This window comes from Mus musculus, chromosome 7, assembly GCF_000001635.26.
Source record: "Mus musculus strain C57BL/6J chromosome 7, GRCm38.p6 C57BL/6J".
In the NCBI taxonomy this organism is placed as follows: domain Eukaryota; kingdom Metazoa; phylum Chordata; class Mammalia; order Rodentia; family Muridae; genus Mus; species Mus musculus.
In genome coordinates, this window is record NC_000073.6 from 3,702,219 (window position 1) to 3,722,947 (window position 20,729).

Sequence of the window (20,729 nt, forward strand, 5' to 3'; positions counted from 1 at the left end):
CCCAGTACCTGAGTTTTGTTCACAGCACAAACAGGGCTCACAACTCCAGTCTTTGGGTATCTAACCCCTTATGACCTTTGAAGGTCCTAGGTACACACATGGAGTATTTGTGTGGATATAGGCAGGAAAAATACTTGTACACATTAAATAAATCATTTTTAAAAATTAAAAAGCAGCCGGGCGTGGTGGTGCACGCCTTTAATCCCAGCACTCTGGAGGCAGAGGCAGGCGGATTTCTGAGTTCGAGGCCAGCCTGGTCTACAGAGTGAGTTCCAGGACAGCCAGGCCTATACAGAGAAACCCTGTCTCGGAAAAAACAAACAAACAAACAAACAAAAAACAACAAAAAAAAAATTTAGAAAGCAAATGTTTGACCCAGAAAGTAAGCTAATCTGTCTCCTTGTCTACCAATCTGTCCTCCCAGACTAAATGAACAAGATGCCTTTTGAGTATACAAATGCAAGTGCAAATTTTTTTTTTTTTCCAAGACAGGGTTTCTCTGTATAGCCCTGGAACTCACTCTGTAGACCAGGGTAGCCCTGAACTCAGAAATCCACCTGCCTCTGCCTCCCAAGTGCTGGGATTAAAGACTGCCCCGCGCAAGTGTAAATTCTTACCAATCACACTGTTTAAAATAAAAAATATCTGAGCTAGGCCTAGTGGTACAGGCCTATCCTCCTACTATTCAAGGACAGAGGCAAGGACATGTCTATGAGTTTGAGGCCAGCCTGGCTACATAGTTCATAGTTCCAGGATAGCCAGGACTCATAGACCCCATTTCCCTTAAATAAAAAATAGTTATAAAATATCAGATATACACAAAGCTGGCTGTGGTAGTGCATGTCTTTAATCCCAGTACTTGGGAGACAGAGCCAGGCAGAACTCTGTGAGTTTGAATAGGAAGCTCCAGGACAGCCAGGAATAAGAGGAAAGACCCTGTCTCAACAAACAAACATATCAGTTGCATGAAAGCGGATTGTAATTCCAGCATTTGGGAGGTATAGACAGAAGGATCTGGAATTCATAGTCATTTGATAGGAAACCCTGCATCAAAACAATAAATAGATTAGGAGAGACTTGCCTATAGGCCAAGATGATGGAGGCACTTTCTTAAATGAGTTCCTCTTTCCACATGTCTAGGTTTGTGTCAAGCTGTCAAGACAAACCAGCACAAGATGTGTATTTCAATATTAAAATAAGCCCAGCACGACATATTTATACTATTTTCATAATGTTTGTATTTTTTATTATTGTATTTTGTGGCTCACACCTAAAATCTTAGCACTTTTAAAAGAAGATTTATTTATCTATTATATCTAAATACACTGTAGGTGGTCAGATCTCATTACAGATGGTTGTGACCCACCATGGGGTTGCTGGGATTTTCAGGACCTTTGGAGGAGCAATCAGTGCTCTTAACCGCTGAGCCATCTCTCCAAACAAACCCGAGTACTTTTAAGGGCAAGGGCACTGCCATGAGATTGAGACAGTGGTGGGGAACCTTGGCTGCTGCCCTTAATTCCCTGTAAGTTTTTACCAAGAGTTTTTGTTGAAACAAAAAGTGACAACTGTGGTTACTCAATCAATGCTTTAGCCCTGGAAGGGGCAGCCTCGTTAATTCTTGGATTAACCAAATGTCACCATAGCCCTTTAATCGCCTAACCACCTCACTGGCAAGTCGGCCCAGCGAAGCGCCGCTCTAGCCGGCCTGCTCGTCTCTATGGCTTTCCTGCTTCTGATTGGCGTAGTCGCGAGCGGTGCGTGATGACGTCACTACAAGGCGACGTTACTATAAGACCTCGGTCCAACCGCCTTGTCTCTCTTTGTCTCGGGCCTGAGTTCGTAGGTGAGTGTTCTGATTGTTGAGTTCGCCTTTTAGGGGTTGATGGTGTAAGGTAACGGAGCCATTCGAATCTTCATGAACATGCTGAGTAAGAGGGTGGGGCGAAGGTGGCTGGAAGTTACAACACGGTTGTGGAACAATCCCATTTTCAAGTTTTCTAAGGCGGATTTCTCTGAGAGCCGAGTTGGTGTCGCCGTGTCCCTAGCGGGGTTTTGCTGCACATGCGCCACAAGATTATTTTTTAAAACGACACTTTACTGCGCAGGCGCAGCCGGCCTAGCGAGGTCAACATGCCGGTCGCCAGAAGCTGGGTTTGTCGCAAAACCTATGTGACCCCACGGAGACCCTTCGAGAAGTCGCGTCTCGACCAGGAGCTAAAGTTGATTGGTGAGTGGCCAAAGTAGAATTTCGAATTGCGGATCCGGGAAGAGTTAGGTAGCCATGATGTCTGTCTCCCACGTGCTCGTTCTGGAGCATCCTGTGTGGCGCCAGAGGATTGCAGTTTAGTTTTGTGTTCTCTAGTCGCCATGCACATGTAGTAACCCATGGCTCTTGCCCCGCGGTCTCCTCCCAACCACGTGCAGGAGAGTATGGACTCCGGAACAAACGTGAGGTTTGGAGGGTCAAGTTTACCCTGGCCAAGATCCGTAAGGCGGCCCGGGAGCTGTTGACGCTAGACGAGAAGGATCCCCGGCGTCTGTTTGAAGGTGTGTATGAGCCTATTTTCGAAGGAGTGGTGGTTGCTGAGTGTTTTAGGGCGTGGGAGATGTGACTGAACAAGTTGGGCTAGTGGGGATTGAGACAGGGTCTTGGTGTAGATTGGCCTGGAACTCAAATGTAAGTCAGTCTTGCCATAAACTGCCAGAAATTCAGAAGTGCTGGGTATGTGTCACAAGGATTCTTATTGGTTATTTTATTTACATTTCAAATGTTATTTCTCTTCCCAGTTTCCTCTCTGCGACACCCCCCCACCCGCCCCCCAATCACACCACAAGGATTCTTTTTGAGTTTCTAGAATCTAGTTCTGTCTGCATTGGACAAATGGAGGCCAAAGACAATGGGAGTTGCACTAATGCTTTTTCTGTCTTAATACTGGATGTTTTATTTAGTTTCATGTGGTGTAAGAGGAGTAATGATTATTTTTCCATCCGGGGGACGTATTTTTGCATTTGCATCTGGGTAGCGTTTATACAATGTTAATCCAGGTTGAGCCTATATTTTAACATATTTATATTCCATACTTAGGGTTTCTTATAGGTGACTGGGCCTACATACACAGTTCATTTAACTCCTGGGAGAGTAGTCTGAGGAATAAATGTGTGCTGTTTGTGTATATATTGTTGGCCTGATGGTACTGTGTAGCTCAGATTGCCTTTGAACTGTTAGCCCTAGCTTTTCATGTTGTGAAAATGAAAATTGTTTTTAAAGTTGAGCATTAGAGCTCTTAATCTTAGGCTTAAAGGCTGGATGAAAAACTGTAAGCCTGCGTGATGCCTGTTGGTGAAAGGGTGGCACAGTGGCCATGTCAGGGTCTCAAGCCTAGGGCTCTGGGAAGAAAAGTTATCAGGCACCAGAGCTCCCTACAAAAATGAGTGAAAGCTGTAGTCCTCTACTCAGAGACTGGGGAAGTCTGAGGTCGGGCCTCATTGGCTGCTGCTCCCCCTGTCACAGGCAATGCTCTCCTGCGGCGGCTTGTTCGCATTGGGGTGCTGGACGAGGGCAAGATGAAGCTGGATTACATCCTGGGCCTGAAGATTGAGGATTTCTTGGAGAGGCGGCTGCAGACCCAGGTCTTTAAGCTGGGCCTGGCCAAATCTATTCACCATGCCCGTGTGCTCATCCGCCAACGTCACATTAGGTGAGTTGCAGCTGGGCCTGTAAATCTTTATTTCCCTACTTGTGCCGTTGGTTTCGTTAGCTAAGTTGCCATTCTATCTCCTGTGCAGCCTTTGGAGCTGACAGATGTGAGCTTACCCTTGAGGGTTCAGAATCGTGCCCTGCAAACAGCTTATGGGGGACTGGGGACAGCCTTGTTTCCCCATAGCCCAGCGCAAGGGTCACTGCGGCTCAAGCCGTACACCTTGTGAAGGTGTCTGCCAGGCACTCAAGCAGCTGGACAGGTAACAGCTCTTGGTGCCACCCCCCCTGGAGGGAGATTGGAGTCAATGTTGAGGTGACAAAGCTGTCTGTGGAGGTACAATCTAGGCCTTCATTGCTATATTTCTACTTGTTAATTTGCCAGTTGAGAATGCACCTGTCTGAAGTGACTGGGGTAAATGAAATTGCATGCTCGTTAACCCTTCTGTAAATGAGCACCAATCATGACAGCTATACAGAGTGAAGTCTCAGATTTCTTTCTCACCAGCTTTCGTTTATGGGCAGAGATGTACTCTTGTCTGAGGTGGTTTGAGACCACATGGCATTACAATGTGGACAGGAAGCAAATCAAAGCATTAGTATGGGCACTCTTGTTTTCCTTCCAAGTTACTGAGTCTGAGGTCAGGAGTGCCTGTGAGCCTGCTTGAGTCAAAGGGCAGGACCAAATGGTTCAGCCTCACTTTGTCCCCTTATTCTGTTCTTCCTGTCCAGGGTCCGCAAGCAGGTGGTGAACATCCCATCCTTCATTGTTCGCCTGGACTCTCAGAAGCACATCGACTTCTCCCTCCGTTCTCCTTATGGCGGCGGCCGTCCAGGCCGAGTGAAGAGGAAGAATGCCAAGAAAGGCCAGGGCGGGGCTGGAGCTGGTGATGATGAGGAAGAGGATTAATTAATACTTGGCTGAACTGGAGGATTGTCTAGTTTTCCAGCTGAAAAATAAAAAAGAATTGATACTTGGTTTATTGGTGTGCCTCTGTAGTGAGTGCAACTGCTCCACTACACATAGGCTGTGCTACTGTCCAACTAACCTATTTTGGTAAATGTTCCCAAGAAGGGAGACATGTTATCTGCACTGTGATACAGTGGAAAGCAAGCCATTTGGAGCCAGTCTCTAGTGAGATTGCTTTGAATACTTCTAGGGTGGCTCTTGTAAGTCATCTGCCTCAAGATGTGGTTTTGCTGAGCAGGAGATAAGCTAGTGAGATGTTTGCCTAGGGCTGCTTGAGAACTTCCCTATCTAAAGCTTTGTGTTGTCCTGGGCAGGAGCGAAGCTGGCTTCCTCATTCTCTATTTCCCTTGCCGAGAAGCTTGAGTCAGACAGGAAGATTTGCAGATACGCGGTTTGAACTGAGAAATGAGAGCAAGAGCAACTGAAGGACAGCTGCTTGCTACTTCTACATTTCAGTCCTTGAGAAATCAAGTCAGCTTTTTAAGATTTATCATAAATTAGTACACTGTAGTTGACCAGAAGAGGGTGTCAGATCTCCTTAAGGGTGGTTGTGAGCCACCATATGGGTGCTCTTAACCATTGAGCCATCTCACCAGCCTGTCCCGGCCTCCCCCCCCCCCCCCCCCCCCCCCCCCCCCCCCGGTCATCTTTTAAGGCAAGCTTTGATGCAGGAAAAAGTACTGTAAAGCTGCTAAGGCAATGGCAAGTGACCACTATCTGGAGGTCTGACTGGTAATTCCATCCATGGTTTAGTCACTTAGGCTACATGAAAATGTGATTTGAGTAGATCAGAAGGCATTCACCTTACAGAACAAAGCTCTCATTCAAAGTGAAACATTGGTGTTGAATTCTTTGTGATGTTAGGGGAGAAGTCAGGGCTAGAAAGTGATAGCTTTGCTACCTTGAAAAAAACTTCAGTTAGATTCAGTTACCGTGGTGCTCTTACAAACTGAGGGAGAATAAAAGATCCTGCTTCTGGAAAGTAAATACCAAGCTAGCATCATTAGTCTTCAGGAATTCCTGGAACTAGTGAGTTAAACCTTATGAAACTTATGGCGTCCTTTTAAAGTTTTCACATGAATTTTCTTGAGACACTTAAGAATATGTCATTAAACATGTCTAGGAAAAGTTAAAAAACACGTTAAACAAGGTTTGGTTTAGACTTGAGGCCTATCTTGAGTTTCTGGGCCCTTCAGAAGTAAGCTGGCTGGCTCAACTAGGCACCACCAGGAGTGAATAGTCAGGACCTATTTGGCACCAAGTTTTCCCAAAATCCTTCGGATTAGAGTAATCCAGACATTCACAATGAGATTAATCTCATCCTTTTATCAGAAACTAAGCAATCCTCACCTGCCCATATCGCCTGTCCTGTCCTCGTCCTCCACTCAGCATGGTTCTTTTACCCGGCACAGCTTCTAGAATGTGAGTTGCAGCTACCTGTGGGTAGTTCTCAACAGGTTTGTGGCTTAGGTTGGTTAGTATGTGCTGCAGGATTTTGGAAGTCCCCAGCCCACCCTGGAGCTTCTAGGACTGTTGATTTGCTGTCCCCATGTAGAGTTGAAGAGAAATTTTTTTATTTATATTTATTATATGTGAGTACACTGTAGCTGTCCTCAGACACACCAGAAGAGGGAGTCAGATCTCGTTATGGATGGTTGTGAGCCACCATGTGGTTGCTGGGATTTGAACTCCTGACCTTTAGAAGAGCAGTCGGATGCTCTTACCCACTGAGCCATCTCACCAGCCCGAAGAGACATTTTTTTTTCTTGGTTAGAAGTCAGTGAGTCTTAATAGCTTCAGTAATACAATTTATGGGTTAAAAATTCATGAATTAAACCTCCCTCAAACCTAACTGACTTGAAAGACCTCTACAGTGAAAGTTGTTAAAGCTGAAAAAAAGTTTAAAAGGCAGAGAAGATGGTTCAGTGAAATGTACAAATGTATGAACCTGAATTTGGGTCCGCAGCACTAACATTTAAAAACTGTGTGCTTGCTGGGCTGTGGTGGTGCATGCCGTAATCCCAGCACTTGGGGGGCAGAAGCAGGTGGATTTCTGAGTTTGAGGCCAGCCTGGTCTACAGAGTGAGTTCCAGGACAGCCAGGACTACACAGAGAAAACCTGTCTCGAAAAACCAAACAAAACCAAAACAAGACCTCCATACAAAAACTAATTCTAAACAGTGATATATCAACATACCCAACTTCAAATTATAATCTAGAATCACAGCAACATGACCAGTGTCATTGCCACAAAACCAGGCACAGAACAGACAGGGCCCAGAGTTAGGCCAGGTGGCACAAGCCTGTGAACAAGTCATTTAGAGGGTGGAGCAAGATGATCAGAAGTTCAAGGTCTCAGTTAAGTAGCAAGTTTGAGTCCAGTCAAGGTTACATCATATCTGATGTACATCAACAATGAAAAGAAAAAGAAGGTAACTGAGGACCCAGAAATAAACCTACTAAGAATGGGGTTTAGTGTTTTGAATGGCAGGCAAGTGCTCTAATACTGAGCTACATCCCTACCCCTGCTTTTTTTTTTTGGGACAGGATCTCACTAAGTTGTACAGAAGGGCCTTGAACTCACCCAGTAGCCAACACAGATTTTATAGTTTGTATCAGAGTAACTGGGATCTCAGGACTGTGCCACCAGACCAAACAATTTTTACATTTTAAGTTACTTGCTGTTTTTGAAATCAATATTAAAATAGAACAACAACAAAAAAAGAAAGACAAACCCCAGTGTGGTGATGGCCTTTTTGTTTTTTTTGTTTTTGTTTTTTTTCGAGACAGGGTTTCTCTGTAGTCCTGGCTGTCCTGGAACTCACTGTAGACTAGGCTGGCCTCGAACTCAGAAATCCGCCTGCCACTGCCTCCCGAGTGCTGGGACTAAAGGCGTGCGCCATCACTGCCTGGCCTATCACATCTAGGTTGCTGTGAAAGAGCTTTCTTCCTAAGATTTCTATTTTCTGTGTTGGTTTTCTTAATGATTATTTTCAGGTCTTATAAACTATGTTGGGTTCTGTTTCCTCTTTCTGTAGTTTCAGAATGTACTTCAAATATACAAACATTTGGGGAAAATCAACAGCAAAGCTTCCAGAAAGAGAATTTCCAAAGGGGAACTATTCTAGTGACAGCATGTTCAATGTGTGGCAATCAACTCAGATTTTGTATTTATTAAGCAATAGAAATAACTTTTTGACCTCAAAGGATCTGTCCATTTTATATTCATCTCCTAAGATGTACCTATAAAATTGTAGTCTTCTGCTGTTACTACTTTAAACGATTGTAGGGAGGCTGTGGAGATGGCTTTGTGGTTAAGAGCATGCACGTTCCTGCAGAGAACCTGAGTTCAATTCCCAGCACCCACAGTGTGTAGCTCAAAAACATGTACCTCCAGCTCCAATATCCAATCTGTCCTCCATGAGCACTTACTTACACATGGCAAATACTCACACATACATACATACATACATACATACATACATACATACATGTAAATAAAATATATCCTTAAGAAAATAACCTGACACTGATTAGTGGATATTAGCCCCAAAATTCAGAATACCCAAGATTCAATTCACAGACCATATGAAGCCTAGGAAGAAGGAAGACCAAAATGTGGATGCTTCAGTGCTTTTTAAAAGGGGGAACAAAATACAGAAGGAAATAAGGAGACAAAGTGTGAAACAGGGACTGAAGGAAAGGCCATCCAGAGACTGCCCCAACTGGGGATTCATCCCATATGCAGCCACCAAACCCAGATACTATTGCTGATGCCAAGAAGTGCTTGCTGACAGGAGCCTGATACAGCTGTCTCCTGAGAGGCCCTGCCAGAGCCTGACAAATACAGAGGTGGATGCTCGCAGCCAACCATTGGACTGAGCGCTGGGGTCTCCGATGGAGGAGTTGGAAAAGGGACTGAAGGAGTTGAGGGGGTTTGTAGCCCCGTGGAGGGAGCAACAGTCAACTGGTCAACCCCCCCTCCCAGGTGCTCCCGGATACTCAACCACCAACCAAAGAGTACACGTGGAGTGACCCATGGCGCTGGCCTCATATGTGCCAGAGGATGGCCTTGTTGGAATTCAGTGGGAGGAGCGGCCCTCGGCCTGAGGGTGGTGGAAGACCCAGTGTGGGGGAATGCCAGGGTGGGAAGACAAGAGTGGGTCGGTGGGTGGGGGAGCACCCTCATAGAGGCAGGTGGAGGGGAGATGGGGTAGGGGATTTCAGAAGGGGAGACCTGGGAAGGGGAAAACATTTTTTTTTCCAGAGCTGAGGACCGAACCTAGGGCCTTGCTCTTGCTAGGCAAGTGTTCTACCACTAAGCTAAACCCCAACCCCAAGGGAAATACATTTGAAATGTAAATAAAGAAAATACCCAATAAAATAAAATTAAAAAAAAAAGAAAGTAATGAGAATATAGGATTGTACATGCCAGGAGCCGAGGCAGGGGGACAGTCATCATAGGCTATACACCACCATTCCAAACTTTCATTTGTGTGTTTTTTTTTTTTTTTTTTGGTCTACTTTTTAAAAAATTTTTATTTGTTTATTTTATGTATATGAATATACTGTAGCTGTCTTCAGACACACCAGAAGAGGGCATTCGATCCTATTACAGATGGTTGTGAGCCTCTGTGTGGTTGCTGGGAATTGAACTCAGGACCTCTGAAAGAGCAGTCAGTGCTCTAAACTGCTGAGCCATCTCCCCAGCCTTTTGTCTACTTTTTAATTGTTTTATTTACCTATTGGGTGTGGGAAGGACACCCAGGACTTAGGTGGAGGTGAGAAAAAATTCTCCCAGTCAGTTTTCTCCTTCCACTGTTTCTCTGATAATTGAACTTAGTATAACAGTCCTGGTGGCAAGTGCCTTTCTTTACCTACTGAGCCATCTCACTGAGCAAACACATATACATACATACATACATACATACTACACATAAATAAAATATATCCAGCCGGGCGTGGTGGCGCACGCCTTTTTAATCCCAGCACTTGGGAGGCAGAGGCAGGCGGATTTCTGAGTTCGAGGCCAGCCTGGTCTACAAAGTGAGTTCCAGGACAGCCAGAGCTATACAGAGAAACCCTGTCTCGAAAAACCAAAAAAAAAAAAAAAATATATATATATATATATATATATATATATATATATCCATAACAAAATAACCTGACACTGATGAGCTCAAAAGTTCTAAGTCCAAAAGATTTGCCTGGCTCTACCTCCTTAGTTCTGAGATGGAAGGCATGCAATTCCAAGCTTGGCCTATTGATTCATTTTTAGAAAGGGTCTAGTGTGTTCCAGGCTGGCCTCTTACTCCTAGGCTATGTAGCTGAAAATGACCTTGACCTCTTGACCCTCCCTCCTTTCCACTCCTCTAAAATGCTGGGATTTCAGGTGTGTTCTACCCTGGCCTTTGGTGGCTAATGTTTAAAACACTCTGTAGCCCAGGTTGGCATGAAATTCACTAGATGACTCACCATGGCCACAAAACAAATTCCCCTCGTCAGCCTCCTGTGGGTTGGAATTGTGGGGCTGTGCAACAGTGCCTGTAAATTTTCTCATTTCCTAGCTTTGTTGAGAAATATCATTAAAGTTAGCACTCAATGTAAAACCTTCCCTTCCATTTCATTTCTCATTTCACTTGATTATTGAGAAATCTCTAGCTTTATTTCCAAACTCTGATGTTACTTAAAGTGCAGTCACGTTTCCAAAAGTTCCCAGAGTCCCTTGGAGGTCTCTGCTAGGCATCCTGGCAGGCAGGGGGTCATTGCTCCATGTCCTTGGGAACAGCCTCTGGACGAGCAGCCGCCAGAGTAGCATATACACTGGGCTCCTCTGGGGCTTCCCCTGCCTGGGAGAGAGGAGATGCAGCTGCCCCCTGTCTGAGTGTCCTGCTGCACAGCTGGGCATAGGTCACATCCTGGGACTCCCCAGATTCGGCAGCCTGGAGTGGGAGAGGGTGAGAGAAAGGTATGTGATTTGCTTGGGGAAACCTGCAGGTCTGTGGAGGACAGGACCCACCTGATTGTTTGCTCCTTGGCCCTCTTCTGCTTGTTCATATTCTGTGTTCAGTTGTTCCCTTGACATGACAGAAGGTGAGACATGTCCTGCCTTCCTGAGCCTGGAGGGTTTCACCTGGGCATAAGTCTCTCCCTGGGGATCTTCCTCAGGTGGTGTCTGTAGCAAGGAAGTAGTGAGGTACAGACAGTGTCTTCCTGTTCCCCTGGGGATCTTCTTTGGCCAGTTTCCATAGCATGGCTAGAGTGACCTGTTTAGATTACTGCCTCTCTGATGGGAACTTCCTGGGTTTCCTTCTTACAGTTCAAGCTTAACCTGACATTCAGACCCTTGCTGTCTTGGCTCTAGCCACACAGTCCATCTTTATGAAAATATGTTTCTGGGGGTTGGAGAGATGGCTCCATGATTAAGAGCACTGGCTGCTGTTGCAGAGGACATGGGTTTGGGTCCTAGAACGCCCAGAGAAGCCTATAATCATCTGTAACTCTAGTTTCAGTGTATCTCTGATTTGCTCGTCTGGCCTCTGTGAGCATCATACAGGCATGTGATGCAGAGTCATATATGCAGGCAAAAGATCCATACACATTATCTGTTCAAGTTCCTTTTGTTCTGTGTTCCCTGCCAGGAGTTGCTGTCCCTTAGATATCTCTGTGGGCGTCTCCATCCAGGATATCCCCTCAGAGAATCACCAGACACATGCTAAAGAGCCAGAAAGGGGACAGGAGCTGGAAGAAACATGGTCCCAGGAAAACCAGGAGAGAGTGAGGCATAGAACCCAGGAGGCAGGTGCTGGGCATAGGGCGGGAGTGGTCAGCTTTGGATATTGCTGAGGGCTGAGGGAGGCAGAAGAAAGAAGAGCCCTGTACTAAGCTTGGCCCTAAGGTTTAGCACTGTGGATGAGGACAGGTGCCTTACCCAGCTGTTCAGCTCCACTCCATCCTCAGTTTGCATGTCCTCCACTGAAGCATCTGTCATAGCAGAACACATAGGATGTCTCCTGACTAGAGTCTAGGGCTGTCTCAGACCCCTAGTTTCCTGCCTTGCTCCAGGTTGGGACAGAGAATCAGGGAAAGCTGGGACATCCCTGCTTCCATCAAGTGAAGTTCAGATCCGTACAATGAAACCCTCTCCAACACCCCGGTAATTCTGAAGCCCCAGCCATCTCCCCCCCCCAGGACTCCCTTTCTCTCACATAGGCTTTCTTCCTGGGTGGCAGCAGCTGGGTTGGGCCTGGAGGGACAAGGAGACGTCACTTAGCAGTGAGATGTGTCATACGGGCAGGGGTCTAGGTCTCTGTGATTTACCTCTTCTGGAGTTCTCCTTTCCTGGTTATGGGCTCTTCAGCTCCTGAAGAAAGTTGCAAGTCTTTCTCTTTCTGGACTGCAAGGGAGGGGAGTCTCAGCTAGGAGGATGGGAAGCCCCTCCCCTGGGCATGTTCAGGGAAGGAAGGAAGGGGTCTTTGCAACACAAGGCTGAGTGAGGAAATGTCCCAGAACATGGTAATGTTCACAGGCATTGCATAGATTCTGAGACCAATTGCCTTCTGATCTGTGATCTGCACGTTTCTAAGCTACCCTGCCCCAGGTTGAGCTTTCCCTATGGCTGGTGTCTGAGCGCCTGCTTCGATGTTCACAGGGAGACACACCACCTCCTGAGACCCAAGTTACACATACCCTCCTCACCATCTTTCCTGAATTTTCCCCGATGTCTTCGTCGAAGAAGAATGAAGATGAAGATGAAGAGGAACAGGATGAAGGCCACAGACACTCCAATGAGAGCCTTCAGGTACATATGCAGTCCTGAGGCACAAGTGACATCATTAGTGGAGACCTTTGCTGCTTACCTGAGCACCTACTGTGTGACAGGCTCATGCTGGGTCTCTGCACACATCATCCCCCATCTTTACAATCATGTACCATGGAATTGTGTCTTTTCCTGTCCAGCCAGTTCACCTGACTGGAAGTGGCAGAGTTGAACCCAGAATCTCTGACTTCCAGCCCTGCTCTCTGCACCAGAGCTGAGAGCAATGAGTTGGAGAGGAGTGTGAATGTCGTGCTATGGCTGTGTATCCCACCCTTACTCATGTCGCTACAGCGTGGCTCTGGGCCCTGCAGAATCAGATTCTGGAGGCCTTTTCTGTCAGGAGAGGTCACCACCAAGGCCAGCACAGAAACAAACAAACAAACAAACAAAAAGAAGAAGAAGAAGAAGAAGAAGAAGAAGAAGAAGAAGAAGAGGAAGAAGAAGAAGAAGAAGAAGAAACATATCAAAAAACAAAGGCAAAATAAAAAACCAAATAAGTTAAGACATGAGGGCAGGTTTCTCTTTATACTCAGAGGAACAGCAGCCTAGCAAGAGAAGGACTTGACCAAGTCAAGCTATCTAGAGGCAGCTGTATCAAGACTCTAACTAGCTATTGTTCATCTGAGCACATATTTTAACAAACTGTTTATTAGTCTTCTGAGGCCTGACTCCATGCAGGTGACAGGGGCCATGCCGAGCTTTAGGGGTAAGATAGGGAACTGAGTGTTTGTGTTCCCTGCTTTCAACTTCCCACAACTGCCCCACCCCCATGATGAGCCTAAATACTTCTCTCTGAATCTCCCTGCTGTAGCCCAACCTCTGAGCCCCAGCTTCAGTGGTCTCTGGTGAGATCTTTGTTTGCCTCCTACATCTACAAGCTGAAGTGAGATAGAAATGAGGACTGTGGTGGGCCAAGAGCTGCCAGGCAGCCTGGGGTGGGAGAATACTCCCTGCACAGAGTACCTGATACTTACCACCTAGTGGCATGGACATTGTGGGTGGCGGGGTAGAGGTTTCGATGGGTCCTAGGAAAGAGAACAAGAAGAGGACGAGGATTAGATGCAAGCCCAGGATCCTCACTTGGTTCACTGTCCTCTATCTGCCCTGTAAACTCTGCAAGATACTGATAGTCGCTACTCCAAACCTAGATTGCAGTAGAGGACTGAGTGGACATTACTCGAGGGAGCACTGCTAGCATTAATTCCTCTGCCAGGGAAACTGTCTTCTGACAAAGCCATCTTCCTTTTGTCTCCTTAATCCCAACCCAGTAAACAGCTCTGCTACAGTATGGAAGTGATTCATGCTGAGAAGTCAGGATCACCTCACCTGAGACTGTGAGCTCCACAGGGGCACTGGCAGATGACAAGAGGTAGAAAGATGAGTCTTGAGCTCCATAGCACCTGTAGGTGCCTGAGAGATGGGAGGTCACAGCACTCATGGAGAATTCTGCCTGGGACTGCTGATCATGGGACTTTGATTTTAGTCGCAGGGGTTGCTGGGCTGATCCCTCCTTGGACAGAATGAAAGTATCCACAGAGTCCATTGACCAACACAGCAGGCTCACGGTCTCTCCTGAGTGCACTGTGTGGTTAGGCTGCACTGAGAGGGAAGGAGTGAGAGGGAGCTGTCCTAAAGAGAAGAGGCATGATGAGAGGCTAGCTTCCTTGTTCTGAGCTCCAATCACACATGACTCCACCCTGAGAACCTGGGCCTCTGTCTCTTTTCTCTGACTGAGCTCAACTCCTGTTCTCATCTTCTTGTGATCAATCCTGCTTAGGATTCCTGTATCCATCCTAGCCATAAGCTCCCCAGCCCTCTCCCCCCTTATCCCCCATGAGAGCCTGAGCAGAGGCTAGGTCCCTGACTGAGTCTGTTGAGTTCCTCACCTGTGATCAGGATGTCCAGGGGCTCACTGGAGGCTGACCACTCAGAGGAGAGGTTGTGTGCACCATAGCATCTGTATTGGCCTCCAGTGGAGCTACTCACATAGCCCAGTGTGAAGTTGGCCACAGAGAAGCCAGTGTCAGTCTGCTGGCTAGAGTGCTGCATGATGTCAGCTCCCCCCACCTTGTGCAGAGCAAATCTGTCATAGTTGATGTCAGAGAAACACTGCAGGGTGAGGGTCATTCCAGGGTCCAGGATATGGCCTTGGTGAGTCAGCAGAGAGGGCTTCTTGGACAGCCCTAGAGGGAAGGTGACAGCTAGAGACTGAGGTTTGGTTCTTACCAAACACCTTTGCCCTCCTCTCCTGCCTTTGTGCATGTCCCCTCTTCTCCCCAGTCAGGGCAGTGTTCAAGAACACAGGCTCTCCATTTTTTCCTTCTCTACCTGCAACTCAGCAGAGGGGCAGGCCTGTGGCAAAGGACTTAGGGCCTCAGAAAATGTTTGGAGAATGATAGTGGGGACTTACCTGAGATGAGTATTTGTTGGAGAGCACTAGGTACTGACCACAGCTGTGGGGCATTCTTGTAGTAACCGTAACATCTGAATGCCCCTGTATGGGTTGGGGTTGTGGGTCCTATAATAAACAGGGCTCGGTACTGTCCACTAGAAGATATATGCTCTGTGTCCAGTGAGTTGCCGAATTTCTTATCTTCCTTGGTGAGAATGAATTTATCGTAGGGAAAGTCTGAGGCACAGTGGAGTGTCATGTTCCCTCCAGCTGTCACCACAGGGCTGGGCAGTACTGACAGCCTGGGTTCATAGTATTCATAGATTCCTAGGAGAGAAGGAGGCTGTCTGTTACATGTTCTCACACCATCCCAGTGTTCTCTTGGGATACTCTGTGGGAAGGAATAATCCTGAGAGCAGAGCCTGGGGTTGAGAATCTGACTGTCCCCTCACCTGTCACCACCAGCTCCAGGGTGTCACTGGGCTGTGACCAACCAGCTGAGCCGTAACAATAACAGCGATATTGCCCTGCATGTTGTAGTGTCACAGAAGGGATGAAGAACTTGCCCTTGTTCCCAGGCTCCTGTAGGGTCTGTGTGCTCTGTGTTTTTTGGCTTTTCTCATTATGCAGAAAATATACTTCTGCATCCAGGTTCCCCTGACACCAGATGGTCATTGCTCTTTTGGAGGTGATCACAGATCCTGGTTCAGCCTTGATGGTTGGTTTTTGGAGATTACCTACATAGAAATCAGAGTGAAGCACATGGGTGTGTTGGAAAGTGGCCCAGAGAATGTCCCACCAGAAGATGTTGCCTTTGTCGTTTTCATCCTTCTCCCATACAATTCACCAGAAGACAACTTCCCATTCTTCCCTCCTCCCTGATATGACACAGTCCTCCCCACCTCCCTTCTCTCCCAGATTCACTGCTCCTCTGTTTTAGAGAAGAGAAGGCTTTTTAGTGATATTGACTGAACATGGCATAAAAAGATGCTAGAACACTAGGCCCACACCCTCACATGAGGATTGGACAAGGCAAGCCACTAGGAACACAAAGATCCCTTGTGTAGGCAAAAGTGTCAGAGAGATCCCCACTCCCACTGTTAGGAGTCCTATAAGAAACTGAAGCAAGCCAGGTGCTTCTGGAACACACATGTAATCTGCGTACAAAGGAGGCAGAGGCAGGTGGATTTCTGACTTGGAGGATAGCCTGATCTACCGAATGAGTTCCAGGTAAATAAATTAGAACTACACAGTGAAATAAAATCCCCCTACCACTAAAAAAAATGTTTTTTGTTTTTGTTTTTTTTTTTTGTTTTTTTTTTTTTTTTGTTTTTTTTTGGTTTTTCGAGACAGGGTTTCTCTGTGTAGCCCTGGCTGTCCTGGAACTCACTTTGTAGACCAGGCTGGCCTCGAACTCAGAAATCCGCCTGCCTCTGCCTCCCAAGTGCTGGGATTAAAGGCGTGCGCCACCACGCCCAGCTGTTTTTGTTTTTTTTTGTATGGTTGTTCTGTTTTTGGTTTTTCGGGACAGGGTTTCTCTGTATAGCCCTGGCTGTCCTGGAACTCACTCTGTAGACCAGGCTGGCCTGTAACTCAGAAATCCACCTGCCTCTGCCTCCCAAGTCCTGGGATTAAAGGTGTATGCCACTATACCCGGTTATAAAAAATGTTATCATTTGGAGCAGTCACAGCATGTATGCAGAGGTCCTAGGGTACACCAGTGCAGGCTTTGTGAGCCCTCAGGATTCCTGCTTAGTTGATTCTGTGCTCTCCAGGGCGTGTCCTCCGGGTGTCCTCAACCTCTCTAGCTACCATCATCCTTCCTCTCTCTGTTTTCCAGAATCTCGGAGCTCTGGTGGATGGTGCTACAGCTGCTCCAGAGTAACCGAAGCCCTCATAAAGCATCATCTCCCTAATGGGCACTCTGGGCTTGGCTGTCACTGTGAGTCTTGGACTCACTGTTTCCTGTGCTCTGTGTCAAAGTTCAAAAGAGCCCTGGATCCCCACATACACCGCACATCAAGTGGTCTCTGAAACCTGTATGATTTCAATATCATTCTATGGAAGGCTGAGGTTCCTCACCTGAGACCAGGAGCTCCACGGATTCACTTGGAGGTGACCACACATATGGTCTGTTCCTGTCATAACTGTAACATCTGCATATCCATCTCTGGTTGGGGGTCACAGGGCCCACAGAGAACAGGGCGTGGTACTTCCTTGTAGAGTAATTATACTGTGAGTCTTGTGTCCACGAGAGCTTCTGTGGTCCTTCTACAGTCAGAATGAACTTGTGATCGTTGTGCCAGGACTCACACTGGAGGGTGACATACCCTCCTGAAGTTACCACAGGGCTGGCTTGGGCTAAAAGGCTGGGTGTCCAGTAGTGTCCTGAAGAAAAGGAGGAGTCAGTTAAATATCCCCAAGCCTCATTATTCTCCTTGGCTCTGAGGTTCCCACAGTGAGGGTGGGCATTCCTGTTAACAGAGCCAAGTCTGGACATTTATAACCTGAGGCCTAGGATCCTGTGTGTCTCTCACCTGTCACCACCAGCTCCAGGAGGTCACTGTAGCCTGATGATTTATACTGGGTGCTGTAGGAACATCGATATTGACCTGCATTACTCAGGTCTACATTTGAGAATGAGAATTCAGCCTTGTTTTCTGGCTTCTGTTTGTTCTTTGTTACGGTTTTATATAGCTTTCCATCTTTATAGAGGCGGTACTCATTGGCTCCAATTGTCTCTTCACACAAGAAGGTCACCTTAGTCCTCCTGGAGACCACAGAGTCTGGCTGTACTCTGAGGATAGGCTTAGGGAGGGACCCTGCAAGTAACAGAGCAACTAGGACTCAGGACAAACACACTCAGATTGCAGTCCTTAACCCCATGGCCTTCCTGCCACCCACAGGACTCACACACAGGTGGTGTTTTCCACCATCACAGCCCAGGCATGGCTCCTGGATATGAAGAAAAGAGCATTTCAGGTCAGCTGCAGACACACTCACCTGTCAGCACTGGGATCCAGAGGCTCAGAGTCAGTCCTGGAAGAGAGTTCTTTGTAAGAGATTTGTCCCTAAGGCTGAGCAAGTCTGCAGAAACATCTGAGAACCTGGGGTTTCCTTTTGGGTGCGTGCTGGTCTACAGGCCATGATCATTTCCAGACCTCAGTATCCCCTCCCCCTCTTCACATCTCACCAAGACGGAGCAGGGCTGTGAAGGTGCAGGACATGGCATCTCCCCTCAGTGGCTGCAACTGTGCTCAAGGGCAGAGCTACAGAGCCTTTCTGAAGGGATTGTGTACAGGGTGTGGCACTGGAGGCAGGGCAGTCCCCATGACATGGTCATATATCAGCAGCCCCACAGAAAGAGGAACTGCCCTCCTCAGCACCATGCTCTGACTTCCTCAATGGTGTGACTAGGCCAGGCAGTAGACCCTCTGCCATTAGTTCTTACACAGATGGCGTTTCCTCATCCCACCAGTGTCTGCCTCACCTGTGCACATTACTGTCATGGCCATATTGTAGCAAACATGTGTGAACATTTCACACAACAGTACAAATTTACGTGTGGTTTTCTTTGTTCCTCTTTGTTTTATGGGAACTATTTCTTTCTTTTCAACAGTTTTGATGTTTCTGAGAAGGATCTTCCTGTATATCTGCCTGGAGTGTGATTGATGACAGCTTTTTCTTCTTAGTCTCAAGCGATGCATTACCACTGGGCATTACAATTGGTTTTTGTTTTTTATGTTTGTGTTTTCCCTTCCAATTTTAGGGTACATATTTCTATTCATTTTTTAGTGTTTGTTTGTGTGTCTCTATGTTTGTTTGTATATACACATGCATGTGTGTCAAAGCACATGTATGGAGGTCAGAATACAACTTCAGCAATCAGTTTTCCTTGTCCAGTGTGGATCCTGTCAACAGAGTCAGGTCTTATTTTGGCAGCAGACACTTATGTTCTGAGCCATATCAGTGTCTCATCACTTACCATCATCGTTTTCCTAAGTCCTTTTGCTTAGTTAACAAATTATCTTGTCATGGGGTTACTGGTCCACACAGGTGCAGGTTTATTTGAGTTTCTGGGGATACAGGTTGTAGGTGTACGAATATGACCATAATTCTTTTTTTTGGTTTATTAATCATTCCATTTGTTTACATCTCAAATGATATCCCACTTCCTGGTGTTCCCTTCACCAACCCCCCATCCTACATATGGTAACCCATTCTTTTTGCCTGTATGAGACTGCCCATGACCCCTCCACACTCTCGCCCACTGCTCAAACATCCCCCCACTCTGGGGCATCAAAGCAGTCTTCCCTCCCATTGCTGTGAGAGAGTCCATTCTCTGCTACATGTGTATCTGGAGTCATGGATTCCTCCAGGTACACTCCTTAGTTGGTGGTCTAGACTCTGGGAGAACTGGGTGGTCATGCCAGCCTATGAGTTTGAGGCTCTTCCACACATTTTCTTATATTAGATTCAGTATATCTGGTTTTAGGTGGAGGTCCTTGATCCACTTGGACTTGAGCTTTGTACAAGGAGATAAAGATGGATCGATCTGCATTCTTCTACATGCAGACTGGGAGTTGAACTAGAACCATTTGTTGAAAATGCTGTCTTTTTTCCCCTGGATGGTTTTAGCTCCCTTGTCAAAGATCAAGTAACCATAGCTGTGTGGGTTCACTTCTGGGTCTTCAATTTTACCTCATTGATGTACCTATCTGTATCTGTACCAATTCCATGCACTTTTTATCACTATTGCTCTATAGTATAGATTAAGGTCAGGGATGGTGATTTCCAAAGAAATTCTTTTATTGTTAAGAGTCGTTTTCACTATCCTGGGTTTTTTTTTTTTTTTTTTTTTTGTTATTCCAAATGAATTTGAGAATTGCCCTTTCTAATTCTATGAAGAATCTAGTGGGAATTTTGATGGGACTGCATTGAATCTGTAGATTGCTTTTGGTAAGATGGTTGCCATGGTTCTTGTTGAAGTTCCACACACAGTGGTGCAGGCATGGGCAGTATTTGTGAGCACCACTGTATCATTGTGTTGCAGTTGTAAACTTGAGAAGCTAGCTTTGTGGTTGGTGGAGAATGCCACCACACAGGCCCAGCACCAACTGCAGCGTTGATCTTTTTGGATGTTGTAGTCATCCAGGGTTTTATCTTTCTCCATCTGCTGGTAGGAAGTACCGGCAGCTGCTAGAGTTTTGATGACATGACTTCTTGGTCCTGGGTCTCAGTCTTGACTTCCTTAGTGGAATCTCTGAATTCAACCTCAAAAATGACTGACTAGCTCTGCAGTGCCTCACCAAATATTGACATGTTTGTATCTGCACGGTGGCACAGTTCAAAAGAAAGAGCTCAGGAAAATTGCATTTTTCCTGTTTATTTTTCATTAGGGATTGGTGGAACAGCCCCCAATGTTCTAAGCACATACTCTACCTGTGAGCTACAAGCCAAATTTCCTCTGTAGGTTTCAATTTTTTGGTGTTTTAATTTTTTCTCTATTTTCTTTTTCCTATGCTGATGGGTTTAGTTATCTTTGTGGTTGTATGGAGACAGTCCCTGGCTATGTCTTCCTGGTTGACTTGGATCTGGTTATGTAGACCAGTCTAAACTGGCCTTCATAGAGCTCTCCTCCCTATGGTTCAAAAGTGCAGGGATGAGAGATGTGAGCCACCTTACTGACTCCTGTGTTTATAATTTTAAGTCTATATGAATTCCATTCCTGTGTATACTGTGTGTTGATTGAGTCTTTATCCCCACATCTTCCCTTTTTCTTACCCTGTCCACCAGCTTACCCTTCTTACTAACCTGAATGTATTTTTGTTTCTTCCCATGAACTTCT

The 20,729-nt window shown here is 46.4% G+C and overlaps 2 protein-coding genes across 8 annotated transcripts; one reads left to right on the top strand and one right to left on the bottom strand.

The window, feature by feature from the left end:
• The first annotated feature begins 1,735 nt into the window (after positions 1-1,735).
• Rps9 (ribosomal protein S9) lies at positions 1,736-4,679 on the top strand. Of its 2 annotated transcripts, XR_391108.4 has the most exons (6): positions 1,736-1,846; positions 2,109-2,230; positions 2,428-2,550; positions 3,515-3,701; positions 3,790-3,963; positions 4,433-4,679. XR_391108.4 is itself a non-coding variant. In NM_029767.2 (5 exons), the coding sequence occupies exons 2-5, from the start codon at positions 2,134-2,136 to the stop codon at positions 4,608-4,610; spliced, it is 585 nt and encodes a 194-aa protein (NP_084043.1). In that variant the 5' UTR covers positions 1,823-1,846; positions 2,109-2,133; the 3' UTR covers positions 4,611-4,679. The 2 variants fall into 2 exon arrangements, 1 of the variants encoding a protein (NP_084043.1); NM_029767.2 differs by lacking the exon at positions 3,790-3,963 and having other exon boundaries at positions 1,823-1,846.
• Positions 4,680-10,286: 5,607 nt separating this feature from the next.
• On the bottom strand, positions 10,287-18,164 carry Pirb (paired Ig-like receptor B). 6 transcript variants are annotated; one of them, NM_011095.2, is made up of 15 exons: positions 18,075-18,164; positions 17,885-17,920; positions 17,419-17,703; positions 16,964-17,269; positions 15,334-15,618; positions 14,900-15,208; positions 14,376-14,672; positions 13,816-14,118; positions 13,464-13,514; positions 12,369-12,485; positions 11,991-12,066; positions 11,879-11,916; positions 11,602-11,654; positions 10,690-10,845; positions 10,287-10,612 (listed from the first exon to the last, which is right to left on the bottom strand). In NM_011095.2, exons 1-15 carry the CDS (start codon positions 18,106-18,108, stop codon positions 10,433-10,435), a joined length of 2,526 nt encoding a protein of 841 aa, NP_035225.2. In that variant the 5' UTR covers positions 18,109-18,164; the 3' UTR covers positions 10,287-10,432. The 6 variants fall into 6 exon arrangements, 5 of the variants coding, with proteins under 5 accessions (NP_035225.2, NP_001344323.1, XP_030098076.1 ...); NM_001357394.1 differs by having other exon boundaries at positions 10,289-10,612; positions 12,360-12,485; XR_003946417.1 differs by having other exon boundaries at positions 10,314-10,612; positions 13,816-13,999; positions 18,075-18,154.
• Between the last annotated feature and the right edge of the window lie 2,565 nt (positions 18,165-20,729).